This window comes from Rhinoderma darwinii, chromosome 7, assembly GCF_050947455.1.
Source record: "Rhinoderma darwinii isolate aRhiDar2 chromosome 7, aRhiDar2.hap1, whole genome shotgun sequence".
NCBI classification, from domain to species: domain Eukaryota; kingdom Metazoa; phylum Chordata; class Amphibia; order Anura; family Rhinodermatidae; genus Rhinoderma; species Rhinoderma darwinii.
In genome coordinates, this window is record NC_134693.1 from 9,797,797 (window position 1) to 9,821,847 (window position 24,051).

At 42.0% G+C, this 24,051-nt stretch overlaps 1 protein-coding gene across 1 annotated transcript in view; it reads right to left on the minus strand.

Annotated features, from left to right (window-relative positions):
• LOC142657032 (FRAS1-related extracellular matrix protein 1-like) overlaps nt 1–24,051 on the minus strand; it is a 144,050-nt gene that overhangs the window by 62,156 nt on the left and 57,843 nt on the right. The window contains exon 24 of the mRNA XM_075832081.1: nt 9,576–9,990. Within this exon, the coding sequence (XP_075688196.1) occupies nt 9,576–9,990 (415 nt within the window). The remainder of the gene's footprint in view (nt 1–9,575; nt 9,991–24,051) is intronic.

Here is a 24,051-nt window from a genome sequence, read left to right on the forward strand (position 1 = left end):
AGGTGGAAAATTTAACCCATAGGTTAAAAACGGGAGGAGTATCTTTGTGTTATTAAGTATAGCACAGTGAGTTTAAGTTTAAGTATCAACTAAATTTGTGCAAACTAAAGCACTGTTATACTGCTTGTATTTCCCGGTTTGTACTAAACAAATCTTGGATCTTATGGTACTAATTAAATCCGGAATAACTAATACAATAGTCATTGGAAAAAAAATGTAGACTAAGCATAAAAGGGGCAAACATGAATAAATGGAACATAACAAATATGCAACTAACAAATTAAGGATAAAAACAAATACAGAAGTAAAAAGAACATTTACAGATCGTGATCTGATAATCTTACTTCTCTGAATCACATAAAAATTTAAACATATACAACAAAAAATCTGGATATATGAACCAAGCATTATGGTGGCAAATGTCATTACAGATAGAATTAATAAGGGGAAAGAGAAAAAAAAGGAAAAAATATAAAAATAATTTTTTCCACCCCCTGCCACTATGACCAATTCGGCTTAGAGTTTAGGAATTCAACATATACGCGCATGTATGAAATATGAAAAATCATGTTCCTCTTATAGGTATGTTTATGTTGTATTAAGGGAATCAGACATGCATGGTTTCGTATGAATGAAAGTATCATATTAATATAATTTATTCCGTATGTTTGTAGACTACAAGTCATAAGAGTATATTTTTGATGTCTTACTGGCATATATTTCAGGTGTACATATGAATAGTTCTTTGAATTCCTCATTTTGGGTTTATTGTTATTCTTTAAAAATTTGTACTTGGCATAAAAAATGAACTGATGTTCTAATATTTAGGAATGGAACCTGCCATAATGGTTCGTACTAGAACCCCCATCGCCTCCGCAAGCCTTTAATATATGTGGCACAGCCCTAGCTGGACAATGGGCTTGCTTAGTCAAAAGCTTGTTGAGGACACAGTCCCGCCTTGAGCAGCCCGAGAAGCGGTCCGACAAACGCTCCGTGTGAACAGTGAGTACAATTCCTCTCTACATTTTTATATTATATTTTATTTAAGTTTGTAAATTTACTATAAAACTGAATGTTTATAGGTAAATAAGAATATAGAGCGTATTCATGAAGATTTTTCGAGTGCAAGATTCACCTTGTCAAGGTGAATGAATGTTTTTGATGTAAAATAGGTGGATACCTCCCATCCTGCGGCTATGTTAAACAATTGTTACAAGAATGTTCTAACAAATATATTAGTTAACCAGAAGATTCGCTGAGTCCCGTAAAACTTGGATTGTTCCCCTAGCTCTATGGGACTTGATTTATATATCTTTATTGAACAATAGTTCAAGAATGTTTGATCTATATTTCGATCCTAACTGCCAGAATTGTGTGCACTGGATGAGTATGATCCATACTAATTCATGATCTCTCGTAATGTACCCGATTTCTAAACGAACTTGTGTAAGAATTCCGTCTGATATGTTTTATATACACTAATGGTTGTAATCTGGTTAGTCAGGTATAAATCTATGCAATATAATTTATCTTAGTATTTGAAACCTATGGATTTTATGGACACTCGGGGACTCTAAAAATTATATAGAGTTTGTTGGTGAGATGACATGTGTTAAAACTATAACTATATAGAGTTAGTTAACCAAGTGACATGTTTAATAATGAAACATGAGCTCTTTTTTGAGATTCAAGCCTGCTGGGAAACGTGTCTGTAGATTGTATATCCAGAAAGCCTCTCTGGTCAACAGAAGATGTTTGAGGTCTCCTCCCCTTGTAGTACCCCTAATTTTCTCTATTGCATATGTATTAAAAGAGTCTATATTTCTGTTATGACAAGATATAAAATGTCTGGCAGCGTTGGATATATTGGTTATATTGGGGTTCCTAATATAGCCCAAATGTTCTAATATGCGTATTTTAAGTTTCCTTGTTGTGCATCCTACATATTTTAGTTTACATGTGGTACATTCGATAATATAGACCACGTTCGTACTGTTGCAGTTGATATATGATTTAATTTGAAACTTTGTATCTTCTTTAGAATTAGAAAAATGTTTGATGGTTTTGGACATGTTACATGTTTTGCAAGGATGTGTTCCACATTTAAAAAAGCCCTTGTGTGTTAACCAAGTAGGTTTAGTGTCACTACATGTTAGAAGTGACGGGGACAATTTATTGCCTAAGGTGGTTCCTCTACGGGATACCACTCTACACCCATTTTGCAAAACTTGTTCTAATTTGGAATCTTCGAATAGAAGCGGAATATATTTCAGCACTGTTTCTTTAATTAAATTAAATTGATTACTGTATTCCAGTACCAAGGTCGGCATGTTGGAATTAGATTCAACCAACTTGGTAGTTTTTTTATTATTATCAACCTCCAACAGGGAATCTCTTGTCTTGGTACCCACAATTTTTTTACCTCTGTCTAATATCCAGTGTTTATAACCTCTGGCTTGTAATTTGTGACACATCTCAGATTCCTCTTTAGCATAACCCATCTCTGTACTACAATTCCTTTTTGCACGCGTTAGTTCACCTACAGGTATTGCCATGATGGTATGTTTTGGATGGCAACTAGTGGCATGGAGGATAGTGTTCCCTGAGATGGGTTTATGGAAGATTTCTGTATCAATGTAGGAACCTACAGTAGATATGAATTTTATGTCAAGAAAATTGATGGTATTTTGATTGAACGTGTAGGTGAATCTTAGGTTGAGATCATTACCATTTAGAAATTCCAGAAATGTAGGAATGGCAGATACATCTCCCTCCCAAATGAATAGAAGGTCATCGATGTATCTGCCATACCAGTGGATTTTGTCCGCATACATATTGATGGGGGAAAAGAGAAAGGACTCTTCCCACCATGCCATAACCAAGTTTGCCAAAGATGGAGAAAATTTAGCTCCCATGGACACCCCACGTTGTTGTAAGTAAAAGGTACCTGCAAAGTTGAAATAGTTGTGTGTCATTAGGAAATAGGTTATTTCTATCAAAAATTCTTGTAGTGTTTCATCAAATGAGCTATATTTGTGAAGGTGATGGGTGAGAGCTGTAATGGCAACTGGATGGGGAATGCTGGTGTATAAAGACACCACATCACAGGTTAGCCAAGTATGGTTGTGTTTCCAAACTTTGTTGTGGAAGATGGATAGAACATCCTTGGTGTCCCTCAAATGACCCGGTACCCTGGATACGAATGGCTGTAAAAAAGAATCCAGCCATTCGGATGTTTTCTCAGTGAGAGACCCTATACCTGAGACTATAGGTCTCATAGGAGGGGGGTTTGTACCCTTGTGTGTCTTGGGTAAGGCATGGAGTATAGGTATTCTGGGAGATTCCACTAACAAATAATCATATTGTTTCTTGGTAAGTATGCCCCCATTTAAACCCCTATCCAATAATTTATTCAACTCCAAAGAAAAAACCTTTGTGGGGTTTAGTTGTAATTTAGTGTAGGTGTTTGTATCACTTAATAGTATGTTGATTTGATCAATATATATGTCCTTATCCATGACGGTGATGGAACCACCCTTGTCTGCCATTTTTATGATGATATCTTCATTGTCCTGTAGAGATTTTAATGCGTGTTTTTCTGCCAAGGTAAGGTTGTGGGTAGGAGCGTTATTTTTGGTCCCATCTTTAATTCTGTGTAACTCTCTTTCCATGATGTATTGGAATCGGTCCATGGACTCTGTACGGGACTGTACTGGATAGTAATAAGGATTTTTGGTTATGAACTTGGTTGACTGGTTGCTAATGGCAACTTCAGTGTGTTCCTCAGCAAGGTCTTCTAGATGCAATAATGTCTGTTGTTCCACAAACATGAGTCGCCTATAATGATTTTCATCCGATGTAGTAGATGTCTCCTCAGAATGTATTGGACTTTCAGGCTGTGATGTTAAAAAATGCCTTTTGACCGTTAAATTTCGGACAAATTTGTTTATGTCCAAAAGGGTTTTGAATATATCAAAGTCCTGGTTGGGTACAAAGTTGAGTCCTAATGAGAGGACCTTCGTTTGTGCGGCGGAAAGTGGCACTGAGGATAGGTTCACCACATCAAGATGTTTGATTATCTGTGGTTCCTTAATCTCCGTGATTGTGCGTTCTCCGGGGTGCTTGTGTTTCTTGCCCCCCCTCTTCCCCCGTTTTTTGACGGACCAGGGTTGACATCATAGTTGGATCTAAGTTTACGTTGACCCTGAGGGAAATCTTGATCAGACTCTTCCTCTGCCCCATCCGTGGTTTCCAGCTCTGTGGAGCTAAAACTCACCCTGTGTGAGCTGGAGTTGAATCTTCGTGGATGGTTGCGATTTTTGAGAATGGACTTGTTGCTACGTTTGTGGTAGCTGACTTTGTTCCAAGTATAGACCTCGTCATTATTGTAGTCTTGACTGTCTCTCAAGAATTTTGATTTTTTGATGTCCGCAATCGATTTTTCCAATTGTGCAAGGTGTTCGTCAGTTCTTCTTTGTAAGGTCAAAAAATCTGGTGAGCTGGTGTGTAGATTTAATTCTTCCTTGATTTTGGAAATGTCATTTTGGATTTGGGACAACTTGATTTCCTCATGTTTGGTGATGAGTACCATGAGGTTGATAGAACATTCTGATAGAATTTTGTTCCAATCAGTTGTGAATTCTTCTGAGTACTTGTTGGTTGGCATTTTACGTAGTCTGAGACCTCTTGGGATCATGTTCTTTGATATATAGTTTCGTAAGGTGGTGAGATCCCACCATAACCTGGTTTCATGCGAGGAGAGTTTCTCCAATTCCTTGAAGTTGCTACTTAAGTTGGGGCTGGACAAATCTGTGTGTCCAGGTTCCCCAAATACTAATGCAACCATTTCAGCCCTGGAACGTTGGGGATTCGGTAGTATTGGCATAGTTACACCTGGGAAAACCAGTTCTAGTATTTGTTGAAAAAGAAATAACTCGTACAAGTATATATTTGGTCGGTCATATAGTGGTTAAAAACAAGCCATATTTAAGTTATATATATTGCAATAGTTGAATAGATGTCAAATATAAACTCCTTGAGACACCTTAATACGTATTCCAATTATTTCATGCGTAATTCACAATATTCATCTGGTGATTAATATATCCAGTCGAATTCCTGGTGTAAATCCTTCCGATAATGCATGAAATATTATTCAAATAAAGGTAAAAGATAGTCCGGTGGGCACGGAGGTATGTGCCGTGAACTTGATTGTAGTAAGAAAAAAAAGGAGGAAACCTCCAGCTCACCAGTAATTCCGTCTCCGAACACCTCGCACGGATCCCCGCTACGGCCGGCGGTGAGTAGATCAGGAAAAAGAAGAAAGTGATCCGGCGCTGTGTTTTGTTAAAAAGGAAATCCGTTCCCAAATTTATTAAGGAAAATGGTTAAAAATTGCAGGAGACGCAGTCTCAAGGAGTATGTATATAGCGGGCTAGATGGCCTTAGCCTACGCGTTTCGAGCAAGCATGTTGCTCTTAATCATGGCAAAGAGAATATGAGTGCCCCCAATGCTGTGTCTACTTGATATACAAAGCGAGCTGCCGTTCAGAGGTCGGCATAGGCTGACACTGATTGATGCTTATCTTCCACAGGTGGAAAATTTAACCCATAGGTTAAAAACGGGAGGAGTATCTTTGTGTTATTAAGTATAGCACAGTGAGTTTAAGTTTAAGTATCAACTAAATTTGTGCAAACTAAAGCACTGTTATACTGCTTGTATTTCCCGGTTTGTACTAAACAAATCTTGGATCTTATGGTACTAATTAAATCCGGAATAACTAATACAATAGTCATTGGAAAAAAAATGTAGACTAAGCATAAAAGGGGCAAACATGAATAAATGGAACATAACAAATATGCAACTAACAAATTAAGGATAAAAACAAATACAGAAGTAAAAAGAACATTTACAGATCGTGATCTGATAATCTTACTTCTCTGAATCACATAAAAATTTAAACATGGCGCTATCTACAGGGGGGCTGTATTGCGCTATCTACAGGGGGGCTGTATGGCGTTATCTACAGGGGGGGCTGTATGGTGTTATCTACAGGGGGGACTGTATGGCGTTATCTACAGGTGGAGGGCTGTATGGCGCTATCTACAGGGGGGCTGTATGGCGCTATCTACAGGGGGGCTGTATGGTGTTATCTACAGGGGGAGGGCTGTATGGCGTTATCTACAAGGGGGCTGTATGGCGCTATCTACAGAAGGGGCTGTATGGCGCTATCTACAGAGGGGGCTGTATGGCGCTGTCTACAGGGGGGGCTGTATGGCGCTATCTACAGAGGGGGCTGTATGGCGTTATCTACAGGGGGGCTGTATGGCGCTATCTACAGGGGGGCTGTATGGCGTTATCTACAGGGGGGCTGTATGGCGTTATCTACAGGGGGGCTGTATGGCGTTATCTACAAGGGGGCTGAATGGCGCTATCTACAGAGGGGGCTGAATGGCGCTATCTACAGGGGGGGCTGTATGGCAATATCTACAGGGGGGCTGTATGGCGTTATCTACAGGGGGGGCTGTATGGTGTTATCTACAGAGGGGGCTGTATGGCGTTATCTACAGGGGGGCTGTAAAAAAGGCACTATCTACAAGGGGGGGTTTGTGTGACACCCAGGGGAGGGGGGGCCCCAGTCAAAAGTTTGCTATGGGGCCCAGTCTTTCCTAGTTACGCCCCTGGATGTAAGTATATAAGAGTTGGGTGTATGTGGCCGGGTCTGGTATCGTTTTCTCTTCTCATATACAGAGATGTATATAAGAAAATTTGTTTATAAGAATTTGGTTGTGACTTTTTGGTTATATGGAATTAGTTATGTATTTGTTTTCAGTTTATGTTTTGTACTTTTCTATAAAATAAAAAAGAGTTACACTGTTATGGGGATATCTGTGGGTGATACACTGTTATGGGGACATCTGTGGGTGATACACTGTTATGGGGACATCTGTGGGTGATACACTGTTATGGGAACATCTGTGGGTGATACACTGTTATGGGGAGATCTGCGGGTGATACACTGTTATGGAGACATCTGTGGGTGATACACTGTTATGAGGACATCTGTGGATGATACACTGTTATGGGGACATCTGTGGATGATACACTGTTATGGGGATATCTGTGGATGACACACTGTTATGGGGATATCTGTGGATAATACACTGTTATGAAGACACCGAAAAAGGCCATACTTACAAATGGACACAGCCAGGTCAGAAATGCTGATGAAAGGGCGAGCAGGTGCTTTAAATAATAATAGCCACTCCCACTAGTCTTGAGGGGAGTGGTGTGTGGTGCATGGGATGTGTAGTAAATAATAATAGCCACTCCCACTGGTCTTGAGGGGAGTGGTGTGTGTGGTGCATGGGATGTGTAGTAAGAAATAATAAATGAATAGCGTGTGTGCAAGTGTAATACTATAAGTGAAATATAGGGGGCAGTAATAAATGAAGTGCCTCAATAGAAATAAATGGATAATGGGGTGCAAGTGTGTGAAACATGGAGGGATAGTGTGTACGTCATGAGGCACAACGTGTATAGCCAGGTAGAAGCCTATTTGTGACGCCTTGATAATTCATAGAGCGGGCTACCCTGCTTGCGATGCCAAACAACAACACACCAAGTCTGGGGATCCTTGTCGTGGATTGCGAGCTTGCGTCCTTTTGGCCAAAATGATTACCAATACCCTAGGTATTTTTCATTATTATGTATATTCACTTCTCTTGGACACAGCCGGGTCTTTGATGCTGGGAGAGCATGGTGTGTTGTTGTTTGGCATAGCAAGCAGGGTAGCCCGCTCTATGAATTATCAAGGCGTCACAAATAGGCTTCTACCTGGCTATACACGTTGTGCCTCATGACGTACACACTATCCCTCCATGTTTCACTCACTTGCACCCCATTATCCATTTATTTCTATTGAGGCACTTCACTCATTACTGCCCCCTATATTTCACTTATAGTATTACACTTGCACACACACTATTCATTTATTATTTCTTACTACACATCCCATGCACCACACACACCACTCCCCTCAAGACCAGTGGGAGTGGCTATTATTATTTAAAGCACCTGCTCGCCCTTTCATCAGCATTTCTGGCCTGGCTGTGTCCATTTGTAAGTATGGCCTTTTTCTGTGTTTTTGTATATGTCCCTGTGTTTTTACCGGTACTGTTATGAAGACATCTGTGGATGACACACTGTTAGGGCATGCCCCCACGTGGCGGATTTCCTCCGCAACTGTCCGCATCAATGCCGCACAGAATCTGCGTTGCAGATTCTGCTGCGGATCTGCCCAAAATGTGCAGTAAATTGATGCGGACTAGCTGCTGCGGACTGCGGTAAAAGTACTTCCCTTCTCCCTATCAGTGCAGGATAGAGAGAAGGGACAGCACTTTCCCTTGTGAAAGTCAAAGAAATTCATACTTACCGGCCGTTGTCTTGGTGACGCGTCCCTCCTTCGGCATCCAGCCCGATCTCCCTGGATGACGCGGCAGTCCATGTGACCGCTGCAGCCTGTTATTGGCCTGTGATTGGCTGCAGCCATCACTTAGACTGAAACGTCATCCTGGGAGGCCGGACTGGAGACAGAAGCAGGGAGTTCTCGGTAAGTATGAACTTCAATATTTTTTACAGGTAGCTGTATATTGGGATCGGTAGTCACTGTCCCGGGTGCAGAAACAGTTACTGCCGATCGCTTAACTCTTTCAGCACCCTGGACAGTGACTATTTACTGACGTCTCCTAGCAACGCTCCCGTCATTACGGGAGCCCCATTGACTTCCTCAGTCTGGCTGTAGACCTAGAAATACATAGGTCCAGCCAGAATGAAGAAATGTCAAGTTAAAAAACCAAGACGCATCCGCAGCACACATAACATGTGCATGACAGCTGCGGACATCATTGCGGAAATTAGAATCTCCATTGAAGTCAATGGAGAAATTCCGCCATGAGTCCGCAACCAGTCCGCCACTGCTCCGCAACAGACAGAGCATGCTGCGGACACCAAATTCTGCTCCGCAGCCTATGCTCCGCAGCGGAATTTTATGCATCGTCTAAACGAACACTGCTAAATTAAAGTGGAAGTCAATGGAGAAACGGCTCCGCTGCGGATTAACGCTGCGGAGTGTCCGCAGCGGAATTTAAGTGAAATTCCGCCACGTGTGAACCCAGCCTTATGGGGCATATGTTGCTGATACACATCGGGTGTTTCCATCTTGGACATTATTTTCATATCCACAGGATATGCCATAAATGTACGATAAATGCGAGTCCCACTCTTGGACATTTATTACACTCTGGGGCACTCTGACTCCCACGTCCTACCTTGTCCGGCTCCCCAGCCACTGTCTGACGAGGTGATCGGGAGTACAGAAACAGCTGAGCTCGGTGAACTACACTGTTTCCGTAACTCCCATAGAAGAGAATGGAAGTTACGGAAAAACAGCGAAGCATGGCGAGCTACACTGTTTGCGGAACTTGGGAATGTAACTCGCCATGCTACGCTGAGGTTAGAGCTGTGGATTTGCCATAAATGTCCAAGATGGGAAAACCCATAGAATTTTACTTACTTGTATTACAAACACTGCGGATTCCTTCTTTAATTGGCCGCTAAGCAAAAATCCAACATTGGTATCATCTGTGGGTGTGAAGGAGAAGCGGTCTAGTTCTGCCGGCCCACCATAGTGTCGGTAAGACAGGTATAAATTATTGATGTCAGTCTGTGTGAAATGGTTCTGCTGCAGGACGGCGCCGCTCAGGTACAATTGACCATGTTGTGGATATTCAGTAATCGTGTAAGTCAACTTCTCCAGTGGGCTGTCGGGGTCCATTATCTGCAGAACATCTGAGGTAATAACAATGGCTGCTCCGTCTAAGATCTGTAGCCCTTTATTAATCAGGAGAGTTGGAGGAATCCTGTCCGTCTGTGCTATGATAAATTCTAATGATCCATCTCTTGCCTTCAATCCATTGCTCACCGTAAAACTATTCAAAATTAATAGAACAAAAATCAAAATGTTTGAAATACCAAATGTGTTTACCTAGTTTGTTAAATAAGTTGGCAGAAAAAAACTATAATACTGCCCCCTATGTCCAAGAATATAACTACTATAATACTGTCCCCTATATACAAGAATATAACTACTATAATACTGCTCCTATATACAAGAATATAACTACTATAATACTGCTCCTATATACAAGAATATAATTACTATAACACTGCTCCTATATACAAGAATACAACTACTATAATACTGCTCCCTATATACAAGAATATAACTACTATAATACTGCCCCCTATATACAAGAATATAACTACTATAATACTGCCCCCTATGTACAAGAATATAACTACTATAATACTGCTCCTATATACAAGAATATAACTACTATAATACTGCCCCTATATACATGAATATAACTACTATAATACTGCTCCTATATACAAGAATATAACTACTATAATACTGCTCCTATATACAAGAATATAACTACTATAATACTGCCCCCTATATACAAGAATATAACTACTATAATACTGCCCCCTATATACAAGAATATAACTGCTATAATACTGCCCCCTATATACAAGAATATAACTACTATAATACTGCCCCCTATATACAAGAATATAACTACTATAATACTGCCCCTTATATACAAGAATATAACTACTATTATACTGCCCCCTATATACAAGAATATAACTACTATAATACTGCTCCTATATACAAGAATATAACTACTATAATACTGCTCAATATACAAGAATATAACTACTATAATACTGCCCCTATATACAAGAATATAACTACTATAATACTGCCCCCTATATACAAGAATAGAACTACTATAATACTGCCCCTATATACAAGAATATAACTACTATAATACTGCCCCTATATACAAGAATATAAATACTATAATACTGCTCCCTATATACAAGAATATAACTACAATAATACTGCCCCTATATACAAGAATATAACTACTATAATACTGCTCCTATATAAAAGAATATAACTACTATAATACTGCCTCCTATATACAAAAATATAACTACTATAATACTGTTCCTATATACAAGAATATAACTACTATAATACTGCCCCCTATATATAAGAATATAACTACTATAATACTGCTCCCTATATACAAGAATATAACTACTATAAGGGTATGTTCACATGAGGTCATTACGTCCGTAATTGACGGACGTATTTCGGCCGCAAGTACCGGACCAAACACAGTGCAGGGGGCCGGGCTCCTAGCATCATAGTTATGTACGACGCTAGGAGTCCCTGCCTCGCTGCCGGACAACTGTCCCGTACTGTAATCATGTTTTCAGTACGGGACAGTTGTCCGGCAGCGAGGCAGGGACTCCTAGCGTCGTACATAAGTATGATGCTAGGAGCCCGGCTCCCTGCACTGTTTTCGGTCCGGGACTTGCGGCCGAAATACGTCCGTCAATTACGGACGTAATGACCTCGTGTGAACATACCCTAATACTGCCACCTATATACAGGAATATAACTACTATAATACTGCCCCTATACACAAGAATATAACCATTATAATACTGACCCCTACGTACAATAATAGAACTACTATAATACTGCCCCTATATACTAGAATATAACTACTATAATACTGCACCCTATATACAAGAATATACCTACTATATTACTGCTCCCTTTATACAAGAATATAACTACTATAATACTGCCCCCTATATACAAGGATATAACTACTATATTACTGCTCCCTTTATACAAGAATATAACTACTATAATACTGCCCCCTATATACAAGAATATAACTACAATAATACTGCCCCTATATACAAGAATATAACTACTATAATACTGCTCATATATACAAGAATATAACTACTATAATACTGCCCCCTATGCAGAATAATATAACTACTATAATACTGCCCCTATATACAAGAATATAATTACTATAACACTGCCCCCTATGTACAAGAATATAACTACTATAATACTGCTCCTATATACAAGAATATAACTACTATAATACTGCTCCTATATACAAGAATATAACTACTACAATACTGCCCCTATATACATGAATATAACTACTATAATACTGCTCCTATATACAAGAATATAACTACTATAATACTGCTCCTATATACAAGAATATAACTACTATAATACTGCCCCCTATATACAAGAATATAACTACTATAATACTGCCCCCTATATACAAGAATATAACTGCTATAATACTGCCCCCTATATACAAGAATATAACTACTATAATACTGCCCACTATATACAAGAATATAACTACTATAACACTGCCCCCTATATACAAGAATATAACTACTATTATACTGCCCCCTATATACAAGAATATAACTACTATAATACTGCTCCTATATACAAGAATATAACTACTATAATACTGCTCAATATACAAGAATATAACTACTATAATACTGCCCCCTATATACAAGAATATAACTACTATAATACTGCCCCTATATACAAGAATATAACTACTATAATACTGCCCCTATATACAAGAATATAACTACTATAATACTGCCCCCTATATACAAGAATATAACTACTATAATACTGCCCCTATATACAAGAATATAACTACTATAATACTGCCCCTATATACAAGAATAGAACTACTATAATACTGCCCCCTATATACAAGAATATAACTACTATAATACTGCCCCCTATATACAAGAATATAACTACTATAATACTGCCCCCTATATACAAGAATATAACTACTATAATACTGCCCCTATATATAAGAATATAACTACTATAATACTGCCCCCTATATACAAGAATATAACTACTATAATACTGCCCCCTATATACAAGAATATAACTACTATAATACTGCCCCTATATACAAGAATATAACTACTATAATACTGCCCCTATATACAAGAATATAACTACTATAATACTCCCCCCTATATACAAGAATATAACTACTATAATACTGCTCCTATATACAAGAATATAACTACTATAATACTGCCACCTATATAGAAGAATATAACAACTATAACACTGCCCCTATACACAAGAATAGAACTACTATAATACTGCCCCTATATACAAGATTATAACTACTGTAATACTGCTCCCTATATACAAGAATATAACTACTATAATACTGCCCCCTATATACAAGAATATAACTACTATAATACTGCCCCCTATATACAAGAATATAACTACTATAATACTGCCCCCTATATACAAGAATATAACTACTATAATACTGCCCCTATATACAAGAATATAACTACTATAATACTGCCCCTATATACAAGAATATAACTACTATAATACTCCCCCCTATATACAAGAATATAACTACTATAATACTGCTCCTATATACAAGAATATAACTACTATAATACTGCCACCTATATAGAAGAATATAACAACTATAACACTGCCCCTATACACAAGAATAGAACTACTATAATACTGCCCCTATATACAAGATTATAACTACTGTAATACTGCTCCCTATATACAAGAATATAACTACTATAATACTGCTCCTATATGCAAGAATATAACTACTATAATACTGCCCCTATATACAAGAATATAACTACTATAATGCTGTCCCCTATATACAAGAATATAACAACTATAATACTACCCCCTATATACAAGAATATATCTACTATAATACTACCCCCTATATGCAAGAATATATCTACTATAATACTACCCCCTATATGCAAGAATATAACTACTATAATACTGCCCCTATATACAAGAATATAACTACTATAATACTGCTCCCTATATACAAGAATATAACTACTATAATACTGCCCCTATATACAAGAATATAACTACTATAATACTGCCCCTATATACAAGAATATAACTACTATAATACTGCCCCTATATAGAAGAATATAACTACTATAATACTGCCCCTATATAGAAGAATATAACTACTATAATACTGCCTATTATATACAAGAATATAACTACTATAATACTGCTCCTATGAACAAGAATATAACTACTATAATACTGCTCCTATGAACAAGAATATAACTACTATAACACTGCCCTTATGGACAAGTCACAGGCGTAGCTAGGCGTTTAGCACATGGGGGGGGGGGGGCAAAACATATCTGAGTGGGCCCCAATCCAGTGGGCCCCCCTAACGCATGTTTACAACTGAAGAGGTGCATTCTAAATTATATACCAGCCATCATCGCTGTATATAACCCCCATCATCGCTGTATATAACCCCCATCATCCCTGTATATAACCCCCATCATCCCTGTATATACCAGACATTATCCCTGTATATACCAGTCATCATCCCTGTATATAACCCCTATTATCTCTGTATATACCAGCCTGGCTAGTGTATACAGTTAAGATGGGGGTTATAAACAGGTATGATGGCTGAATAAAAACCTAAAAATAGAGTCAAAACCATGCTTATACTGATAAAATATATAATTTTATTGGTACAAAAGATAAAAAACACACACATTAAAATCAAAGATGTTTACCACAGTGTGAAGCAGATGAGGCCAGACAGTTGTCAATAGTTGGATAATAAATATAGATATATATGTGTTTTGGAAGTATCTGTAATGACCGGGGGGTAGGGAAACGGACAAGTGAGCCCTAATCTACCCGCCACTCTGTCCCTGCCTACTTGCAACAACCCGCCCTAGGCGACGGGGTACAACTGGGCGGCGGTCCCTGCACTCAGTAAGTGCACGACAAACACGACAAACATACAAGGGAATACAAGCAAGGGAAAGGGGCAGTTGCCCACGGCAACACCGTGAGCAACCAGAGAGGTGAACGAGCCGAGTCAAGCCAGGAGTGTGCGAGGTACCAAACGAAGAGCAGAAGAGTAGTCAGTAAGCCAGGGTCTGTATGGAGCAGGAACAAAGTAGAAGGAGCTGTAGCTGGGCCAGGAAACCACACGAAAAAGAATAACAAGCAAGGAGGAACAGGAAATGCAGGTATAAATAGACAGAGGGCGGGAGCTAGCTGAGTCTGGCCAGGCTGCGATAGGCTCTCCCACTCCTAAGCCTGCCAGCCTGAGTGGTGGAAGCTGGAGTCAGTCTCAGGGATGTAGATTCAGGTGCTGACTGATTAATTAAGGGAGTTAACCCCGAAGCTGTGCCTGGCAGATCCTTTACAGTACCCCCCCTTTTATGAGGGGCCACCGGACCCTTTCTAAGTGGACCTGGCTTACTGGGGAAACGCAGGTGGAACCTCCTGACCAATACCCCAGCGTGAACATCCCGGGCGGGTACCCAAGTCCTCTCCTCGGGCCCGTAACCTCTCCAATGGACCAGGTACTGGAGGGAGCCTTGGACCATCTTGCTGTCCACAATCCTGGCCACCTCGAATTCCACCCCCTCAGGGGTGAGGATGGGAACAGGAGGTCTCCTCGAGGGAGCCAAGGACGGGGAGCAGCGTTTAAGGAGGGAGGCATGAAACACGTCGTGTATACGAAAAGACGGGGTAACTCCAGCCGGAAGGAGACAGGATTGAGGACCTCAATGACCTTATACGGCCCAATAAACCGGGGAGCAAACTTCTTGGACGGAACCTTGAGACGCAAGTTCCTAGACGACAACCACACCAGATCCCCGACCATAAACAGGGGGTTAGCAGAACGTTTTCTATCAGCCTGAGTTTTTTGTACGCTCTGGGACGCCTCTAGGTTCTTCTGAACCTGGGCCCAGACTGTGCACAGTTCCCGATGAACGACCTCTACCTCGGGATTGTTGGAACTACCAGGTGAAACGGAGGAGAACCGTGGATTAAACCCAAAATTACAGAAAAAGGGAGAGACCCCTGACGAGTTACTGACCCGGTTATTAAGGTTTCAGGATGGAAGGCAGAGGAGAAGGACAGATCAATCCCCAACTTCATACAGAAGGCTCTCCAAAACAATGAAACAAATTGTACCCCTCTGTCCGAAACAATATTGACAGGGACCCCATGGAGACACAGGATGTGTTTGACAAACAAGGTAGCCAACGTCTTGGCGTTGGGTAGTTTCTTGAGGGGCACAAAGTGGCACATCTTACTGAAGCGGTCTACCACCACCCACACCACCGACTTGCCTTGGGATGGAGGCAAATCGGTGATAAAATCCATGGAGATATGTGTCCAAGGTCTCTGGGGAATGGGCAACGAACGCAGTAAGCCCGCTGGTCGGGACCTGGGAGTCTTGGACCTAGCACAAACCTCACAAGCGGCGACGTAGGCCTTAACGTCTTTAGGCAACCCAGGCCACCAATAATTTCTGGTAATGAGGTGTTTGGTACCCAGGATGCCTGGATGACCAGATACTGCGGAGTCATGATTTTCCCTAAGTACCCTTAGCCGGAATTGCAGGGGAACAAACAGCTTGTTCTCAGGAAGGTTCCCGGGAGCTGAACCTTGAGCAGCAGCAATTTCAGAGACTAAATCAGAATCGATCGAGGAAATGATTATACCTGGAGGCAAAATACAAGCAGGATCTTCCTCCGAAGGAGGGCTGGCCATGAAGCTACGCGACAGTGCATCAGCCTTAATATTTTTAGACCCAGCCCTATAGGTAACCAAAAAATTGAATCTGGTAAAAAATAACGCCCATCAAGCTTGTCTCGGGTTTAGCCTCCGGGCAGATTCTAGGAAAACCAGATTCTTGTGGTCGGTAAGGACCGTTACCTGGTGTCTAGCCCCCTCCAGGAAGTGGCGCCACTCTTCAAATGCCCATTTAATGGCTAAGAGTTCGCGGTTGCCAATATCATAGTTACTCTCAGTTGGCGAAAACTTCCTGGAGAAGTAGGCACAGGGGCGGAGATGGGTGAGAGACCTGGTACCCTGGGACAAGACAGCCCCCACTCCCACCTCAGATGCGTCAACTTCCACGATAAATGGCTCCATTTGGTTGGGCTGAACCAGCACCGGGGCCGAGATAAAGTACTTCTTAAGGACCTCAAAAGCCTGGACAGCCTCAGGAGGCCAGTGGAGGAGATCAGCACCTTTGCGAGTGAGGTCCGTAAGAGGCTTAGCGATGACCGAGAAGTTAGCAATAAATCTCCTGTAATAATTAGCGAACCCCAAAAAACACTGTAACGCCTTCAGGGAGGCAGGTTGGACCCATTCCGCCACAGCCTGAACCTTGGCGGGGTCCATGCGGAATTCATGAGGAGTGAGGATTTGACCCAAAAATGGTATCTCCTGTACCCCAAACACACATTTTTCGGTTTTGGCAAACAGTTTGTTTTCCCGAAGGACCTGGAGCACCTTCCTGACATGCTCAATGTGGGAGGACCAGTCCTTGGAAAACACCAGTATGTCATCAAGGTACACTACAAGAAATATCCCCAGGTAATTTCTCAAAATCTCATTTATGAAATTCTGGAAGACCGCAGGGGCATTACACAACCCAAAGGGCATGACGAGGTATTCGAAATGGCCTTCGGGCGTGTTAAACGCAGTCTTCCACTCATCCCCCTCTTTGATGCGAATAAGGTTATACGCCCCCCTTAGATCCAATTTAGAGAACCATTGGGCCCCCTGAACCTGATTAAAGAGATCAGGAATCAAAGGAAGGGGATACTGGTTCCTTACCGTGACCTTATTCAGGCTACGGTAGTCAATGCATGGCCTAAGACCACCATCCTTCTTCCCCACGAAGAAGAAGCCAGCACCTACCGGAGAAGAAGAGGGACGAATGTAAGCCTTGGCCAGGGATTCCTGGATATACTCTCTCATGGCTTCACGTTCGGGACAAGAAAGATTAAATATCCTACCCTTAGGAAGCTTAGCTCCTGGTACCAATTCGATAGCGCAATCGTATTCTCTATGAGGAGGTAACACTTCGGAGGCCTCCCTAGAGAAAACATCAGCGAAGTCCTGAACAAACTCGGGTAGCGTATTCGCCTCCTCAGGGGGAGAAATAGAATTAACAGAAAAACATGACGTACAACATTCATTACCCCATTTGGTTAGCTCCCCAGTATTCCAGTCAAACGTGGGATTATGCAACTGCAACCAGGGAAGGCCTAGAACCAAATCGTACGATAATCCCTGCATCAACAGTACAGAGCATTGCTCCAAATGCATGGAGCCAACAAGGAGTTCAAAATCAGGGGTATGCTGTGTAAAATAACCATTAGCAAGAGGAGTGGAGTCGATACCCACTACCGGGACAAGTTTAGGCAAATCAATCAGAGGCATAGCAAGAGACATAGCAAATTCCACAGACATAATATTAGTAGAGGACCCTGAATCCACGAAGGCACTGCCGGTAGCAGACCTACCACCAAAAGAGACCTGAAAGGGAAGCAAGATCTTAGTACGTTTCCTATTTACTGGAAATACCTGTGCGCCCAAGTGACCTCCCCGATGATCACTTAGGCGCGGAAGTTCTCTGGCTGCATTTTTACGCTTAGGACAGTTGTTCACTTGATGCTTGTCATCCCCACAGTAGAAGCAGAGACCATTCTTCCTGCGGAATTCTCTACGTTGTTGGGGGGACACGGAGGCCCCGAGTTGCATAGGTATCTCTGAGTCTTTCCTGGAGGAACGAAGCAACGAAACTTCGGGAGGCATCATGGGGGAGTCGGAGGAGAAAACACATAAACGTTCATGTTGTCGTTCCCTGAGACGTCGGTCAAGTCGTACCGCTAAAGCCATAGCCTGGTCTAGGGAGTCAGAAGAGGGATAGCTAACTAGCAGGTCTTTCAGGGCATTCGACAGACCCAACCTAAACTGGCACCTTAATGCAGGGTCATTCCACCGAGAAGCTACACACCACTTCCTAAAGTCAGAGCAATACTCCTCAACAGGTCTCTTACCCTGACGTAAGTTCACCAGCTGACTCTCGGCAAAGGCAGTCCTGTCAGTCTCGTCATAAATAAGTCCGAGAGCAGAAAAGAAACAATCAACGGAGGAAAGTTCAGGGGCGTCAGGAGCCAAGGAGAAGGCCCACTCTTGGGGCCCTTCCTGGAGCCGGGACATAATTATACCCACCCGCTGGCTCTCAGAACCTGAGGAATGAGGCTTTAAACGAAAGTAAAGCCTACAGCTCTCCCGAAAGGAGAGAAAAGCCCTCCGGTCCCCTGAGAACCGGTCGGGCAACTTGAGGTGGGGTTCAAGAGGTGCGGTGAGGGGAACTACCAAGGTAGCATCAGGCTGGTTGACCCTCTGAGCCAGGGCCTGGACCTGTAGGGAGAGACCCTGCATTTGCTGAGCCAGGGTCTCACGGGGGTCCATAGTGGTGTCAGGGACCAGGGTAGACTAGGTATGGGCTTGTTATTATGTAATGACCAGGGGGTAGGGAAACGGACAAGTGAGCCCTAATCTACCCGCCACTCTGTCCCTGCCTACTTGCAACGACCCGCCCTAGGCGACGGGGTACAACTGGGCGGCGGTCCCTGCACTCAGTAAGTGCACGACAAACACGACAAACATACAAGGGAATACAAGCAAGGGAAAGGGGCAGTTGCCCACGGCAACACCGTGAGCAACCAGAGAGGTGAACGAGCCGAGTCAAGCCAGGAGTGTGCGAGGTACCAAACGAAGAGCAGAAGAGTAGTCAGTAAGCCAGGGTCTGTATGGAGCAGGAACAAAGTAGAAGGAGCTGTAGCTGGGCTAGGAAACCACACGAAAAAGAATAACAAGCAAGGAGGAACAGGAAATGCAGGTATAAATAGACAGAGGGCGGGAGCTAGCTGAGTCTGGCCAGGCTGCGATAGGCTCTCCCACTCCTAAGCCTGCCAGCCTGAGTGGTGGAAGCTGGAGTCAGTCTCAGGGATGTAGATTCAGGTGCTGACTGATTAATTAAGGGAGTTAACCCCGAAGCTGTGCCTGGCAGATCCTTTACAGTATCATGAGTAAGGCTGGGAGTAACTGCAACCATGAAAGCACATTCAGTGCTCTACATAGTGTATGAAATATATAAACCCAAGAGGCATGTAATGTGTTCCAGATAATAGGCAAAGAGTCCCAGGCTGGTATATACAGGGATGATGGGGGTTATATACAGGGATGATGAGTGTTATATAAGGGGATGATGGCTGGTATACACATGGATGATGGGGGTTAATGCGAGGATGATGGCTGGACTACCCTTCATCCCTGTATATAACAACCATCATCCCTGTATATAACAACCATAATCCCTGTATATAACAACCATCATCCCTGCATATACCAGTCAGGCTACCCTGCCGTATAGGTTTGTACAGTGTAAAACTACAGCTACCAGCATGACCCGAACAATGGTAAGGATATGCTGGGAGTTGCTGTTTCACAAAAAAAATCATACCACCCATCATCTCACTGCAGATCATACAGTGACTACAGTGCTGATTAGAGGCACAATAAACATTTACATTAAGTGACTTACCCGTGACGTCTTTTCAGATTGTAGTTGTTCTTTTTCTCTTTTCTTCTCCATCCGGTCCAGACCTAAATGATGACTGCTCCCGGCCAGGGCCCATTTCTGCTGTTTTCCGCTCATATGTCATCAGCGTCTTACTTTCCAAACATTTCTGCACCTATAAACGAAGATAAAATTCTCATGGTGCCACACTCAACGCCCCTAAATATAATAGCACAATGCACTGTGTCCCTGATTATAATAGCACCATACACTGTGTCCCTGATTATAATAGCACCATACACTGTGTCCCACACACACACCATGCCCCCTGTAGATAGTGCACTCCATAGATCTCCCTGTAAATAGTACCCACATATAGTCCTCCTGTAGATAGTGCCCTACATATAGCCCCTCTATAGTGTCCCACATATAGCCCTGTGTAGATAGTACTCTACATATAGCCCCCCTGTATATAGCGCTCTACATATAGCCCCCCCTGTAGATAGTGCACCACATATAGCACCCCACATATAGCTCCCCCTTTAGATGGTGTCCAACATATAGCCCCCTCTGTAAATAATGCCACTCACACTTTTAAGTCCTATAGACGCAGGTACAATGAGTGCAGGGGGACGGTGGCTGGTTTCAGCTGCGCTGCCGCCCCCTCAGACAGGCATGGGTGGTCCCGGTGGACTCCACCATCTCAGTGGGCCCGGGGTCACCGCCCCTCCCCCTGCCTCCCTACTAGCTACACTACTGTGATAAGTATAAGGATATAAATGGTAAGATGTATTTTCACTTGTGGCTGTAGCTGCTGTATAAAGTGTATAATCAGGAATTTATAACCTCACAACATAAAAGTTTTACATTTGTTTAGTAATGAAGCTGATTTTCCACTAACAAGAATTGCCCTTTAAAAGACAAGTTCTTCTTAGGACACAGGATCCTTTCACTTTGCAGCGCGCTGTGTCTCCACGGTGTTATGAGTCTTGTCTGGCTTACACGGCCTTGAAGTTAGTAAAATATACTTTTGTTTCATTAAGATCTAAAAATCGTATTATATGAGAGCGTCTATAAGCCGCACGTCCAGCTTCCCTCTCCCTCGGTGATCATCTGTCCCTCTGCAGAGAAATCATGTCATCTGAGGGTAATGGGCTGCCTAACCTGGCAGAAGACAAAATACAAGCTCGCTGCAATATTAGCCGACCCTAAGAAGAGCACAGTATGCAACCGGATCTAGTAAAATGAAAGAGAAAATACAGTCTTCAGTAGGAAACTGCTTGAGAACTAGCCCGATTTTCCATTCAGGACTTTAGGACATTCTTTATGGGAGTCACAGGACTAGCAAAGTTGGTTGTCATCTAACCTTCCCAGAAACAGATATAACTAAGAAATAGCAGAGCAGAAGGTCTTTCTCTCTTGTGAACGATCTTTTCTTTAACTGAGGACCCACTGGCGATCAGGTAATCGATTGAGTCCCGTGGCTGAAACGCACATAGATCACCAGTGATTGTCAGGGAATCTTCTACCGGCTGCACATTTGTCCTGCAGCGGCCACTACAGGAGAAATGTGGTATTACTTGACACTTATTCAAAGAATGGCTGACTATTTACTACATTGTCATGTTCACAGCATAAATCCAGTTCAGAAGAACCGCGGTACGTTTGTGGCTGTAATAGAGTTTAAAATGCGGCCATATTACATAGTAAGGTTGAAACTGGCTGAAATCCTATAATAGTAAATATTAACATTGCTGTTTAGGGCTGGCAGGCTGTTTGTCACCAAATACTTGCAGATCAGGAGTTTGGCAGGTGTCGAGCAGATGGGTTCGTTTTAAAAGAAGCGCAAAAAAAAAATGACAAAAAAATAGAAAAAATAATGATTAAATCACCTGGAACCAGAAGCTCAATTCCAAAAATAGTGGGAATGAAATATAGAGGGGAGCGGCAGGGGAAGCTGGCACCGCTCTCCACCAGAAGGTACCGGTTACAATACAAGATAAACACTTTGAGAAAAACCTCAGCTGCGGAGAAGAATAACGAGGCGTTATTTAACCCAATAAAGATTACCCCCCCCCAAGAAATGAATTTAAGAAAGACCCGTCTTCTTTATGCTTCCCTGACTATCAGTAATCTGAATTTTGGCATCTGGTTGACGTGAGGGTTGACAGGCACACACCTTAGCTGCTGCTGCTCGGGAGAGTGGGATGTTTTTGCAGAAGTTAATATAACTGGTTCTTAGGGTGTTGGACGAGCGGCGCAGATGGTACCGTCTCTGGCAGATACTTAACACGTAATCTCTTTCATGTTCCTTGTCTGCTTACATGGAAGGCATGCAGAGTCCGATGCTAAGATCAGGGCTTAGTCAATATTAAATTAATCTATGACACACTGTGTAGTAGAACATGGGAAGTGGGGGGAGGGGGGGGCAGTATTTTTATGATTGTGGGCTGGCAAAATTGCAAAAACAGCAAATAAAAAACAAAAAGCTGCTTTGCAAAAAGATACATTATATGTAATAGATACATTCCATGCAGAAATAAGATACTATGTCAACAAAATAGATAATCCTACAATATTACTTATATACAGGATTCTAGGAAAGCTGGGTGGCAGCAATTTGGAGCTTTAATTGAGGGAACATTGGTTGTCCCCCAGTTTTCCCCAAAAAAGGTAAAACTGAAAAGAATTTCGATGAACAAAAGAGGACGACTTAAGGAGCGGTGATTCGTTGCAACTATTGTTGCAATATATTGGGAATTGACACAGGATACCACACAATTATGTGGCAAATATTGTCATTTTGTAACAAACTTCTGTCCCCTAGAATAACTTTGTGTGACACAAAATACTTTTTTAGGGCACAGAATGCAATTTTGTTCAGTTTTTGTGACACACAATGTTATTTTGTTGCATTAAGAGTGAGGGTATGTGCACACTGCTTATTTTCGAACTGTAAACGGCTGAATACAGGCTGAAAAATCGTAAGCAGAACGCCTCCAAACATCTGCCCATTGATTTCAATGGGAAAAATGGCGTTCTGTTCCGATGGGGAATTTTCTTACGACCGCGTAAAAAAAAAACGCCCACGAAGAAGAAGTGCATGTCAAGTCTTAAGCGGTTTTTCGAGCCTTTTTTCATTGACTCTATAGAAAAACAGTTCCAAAAACGGCCGTAAAAAACGCAGCGAAAAACGCGAGTTGCTAAAAAAAAAGTCTGGAAATCAGGAGTGGTTTTCCCTTGAAAACTGCTCCGTATTTTCAGACGTTTTTTGCTAAGCGTGTGAACAGAGCCTAATATTTTGTGCCTTGTCATATCACTCTGGTGACAGAATTTACTTTGGTAAAAGTCTAATCCTTTTGTGTATTTCGTGTTTACAAAATCCATTTTGTTTTTGTACAAAATTAATTTTGGTTCTGACAAAATGTACAGTATATAAACCACATCTAAAGAATAGTATGGCCTGAAGGCAAAAAATAGGGAATAGGTCCCCCCCCCCTCCCATTGCCGGTATATGCTCTTGGTCTCCCCAGTTTTGGGTTTGTTGGAGCTTCGAGCTTCCTAACTCTGCTCCTTGAGAGGCAGTCAGACACCTTCCCTAGATGTGACACGGCACTTGTGGAGGGGCAATCCCAGCCGGCGCTGCCC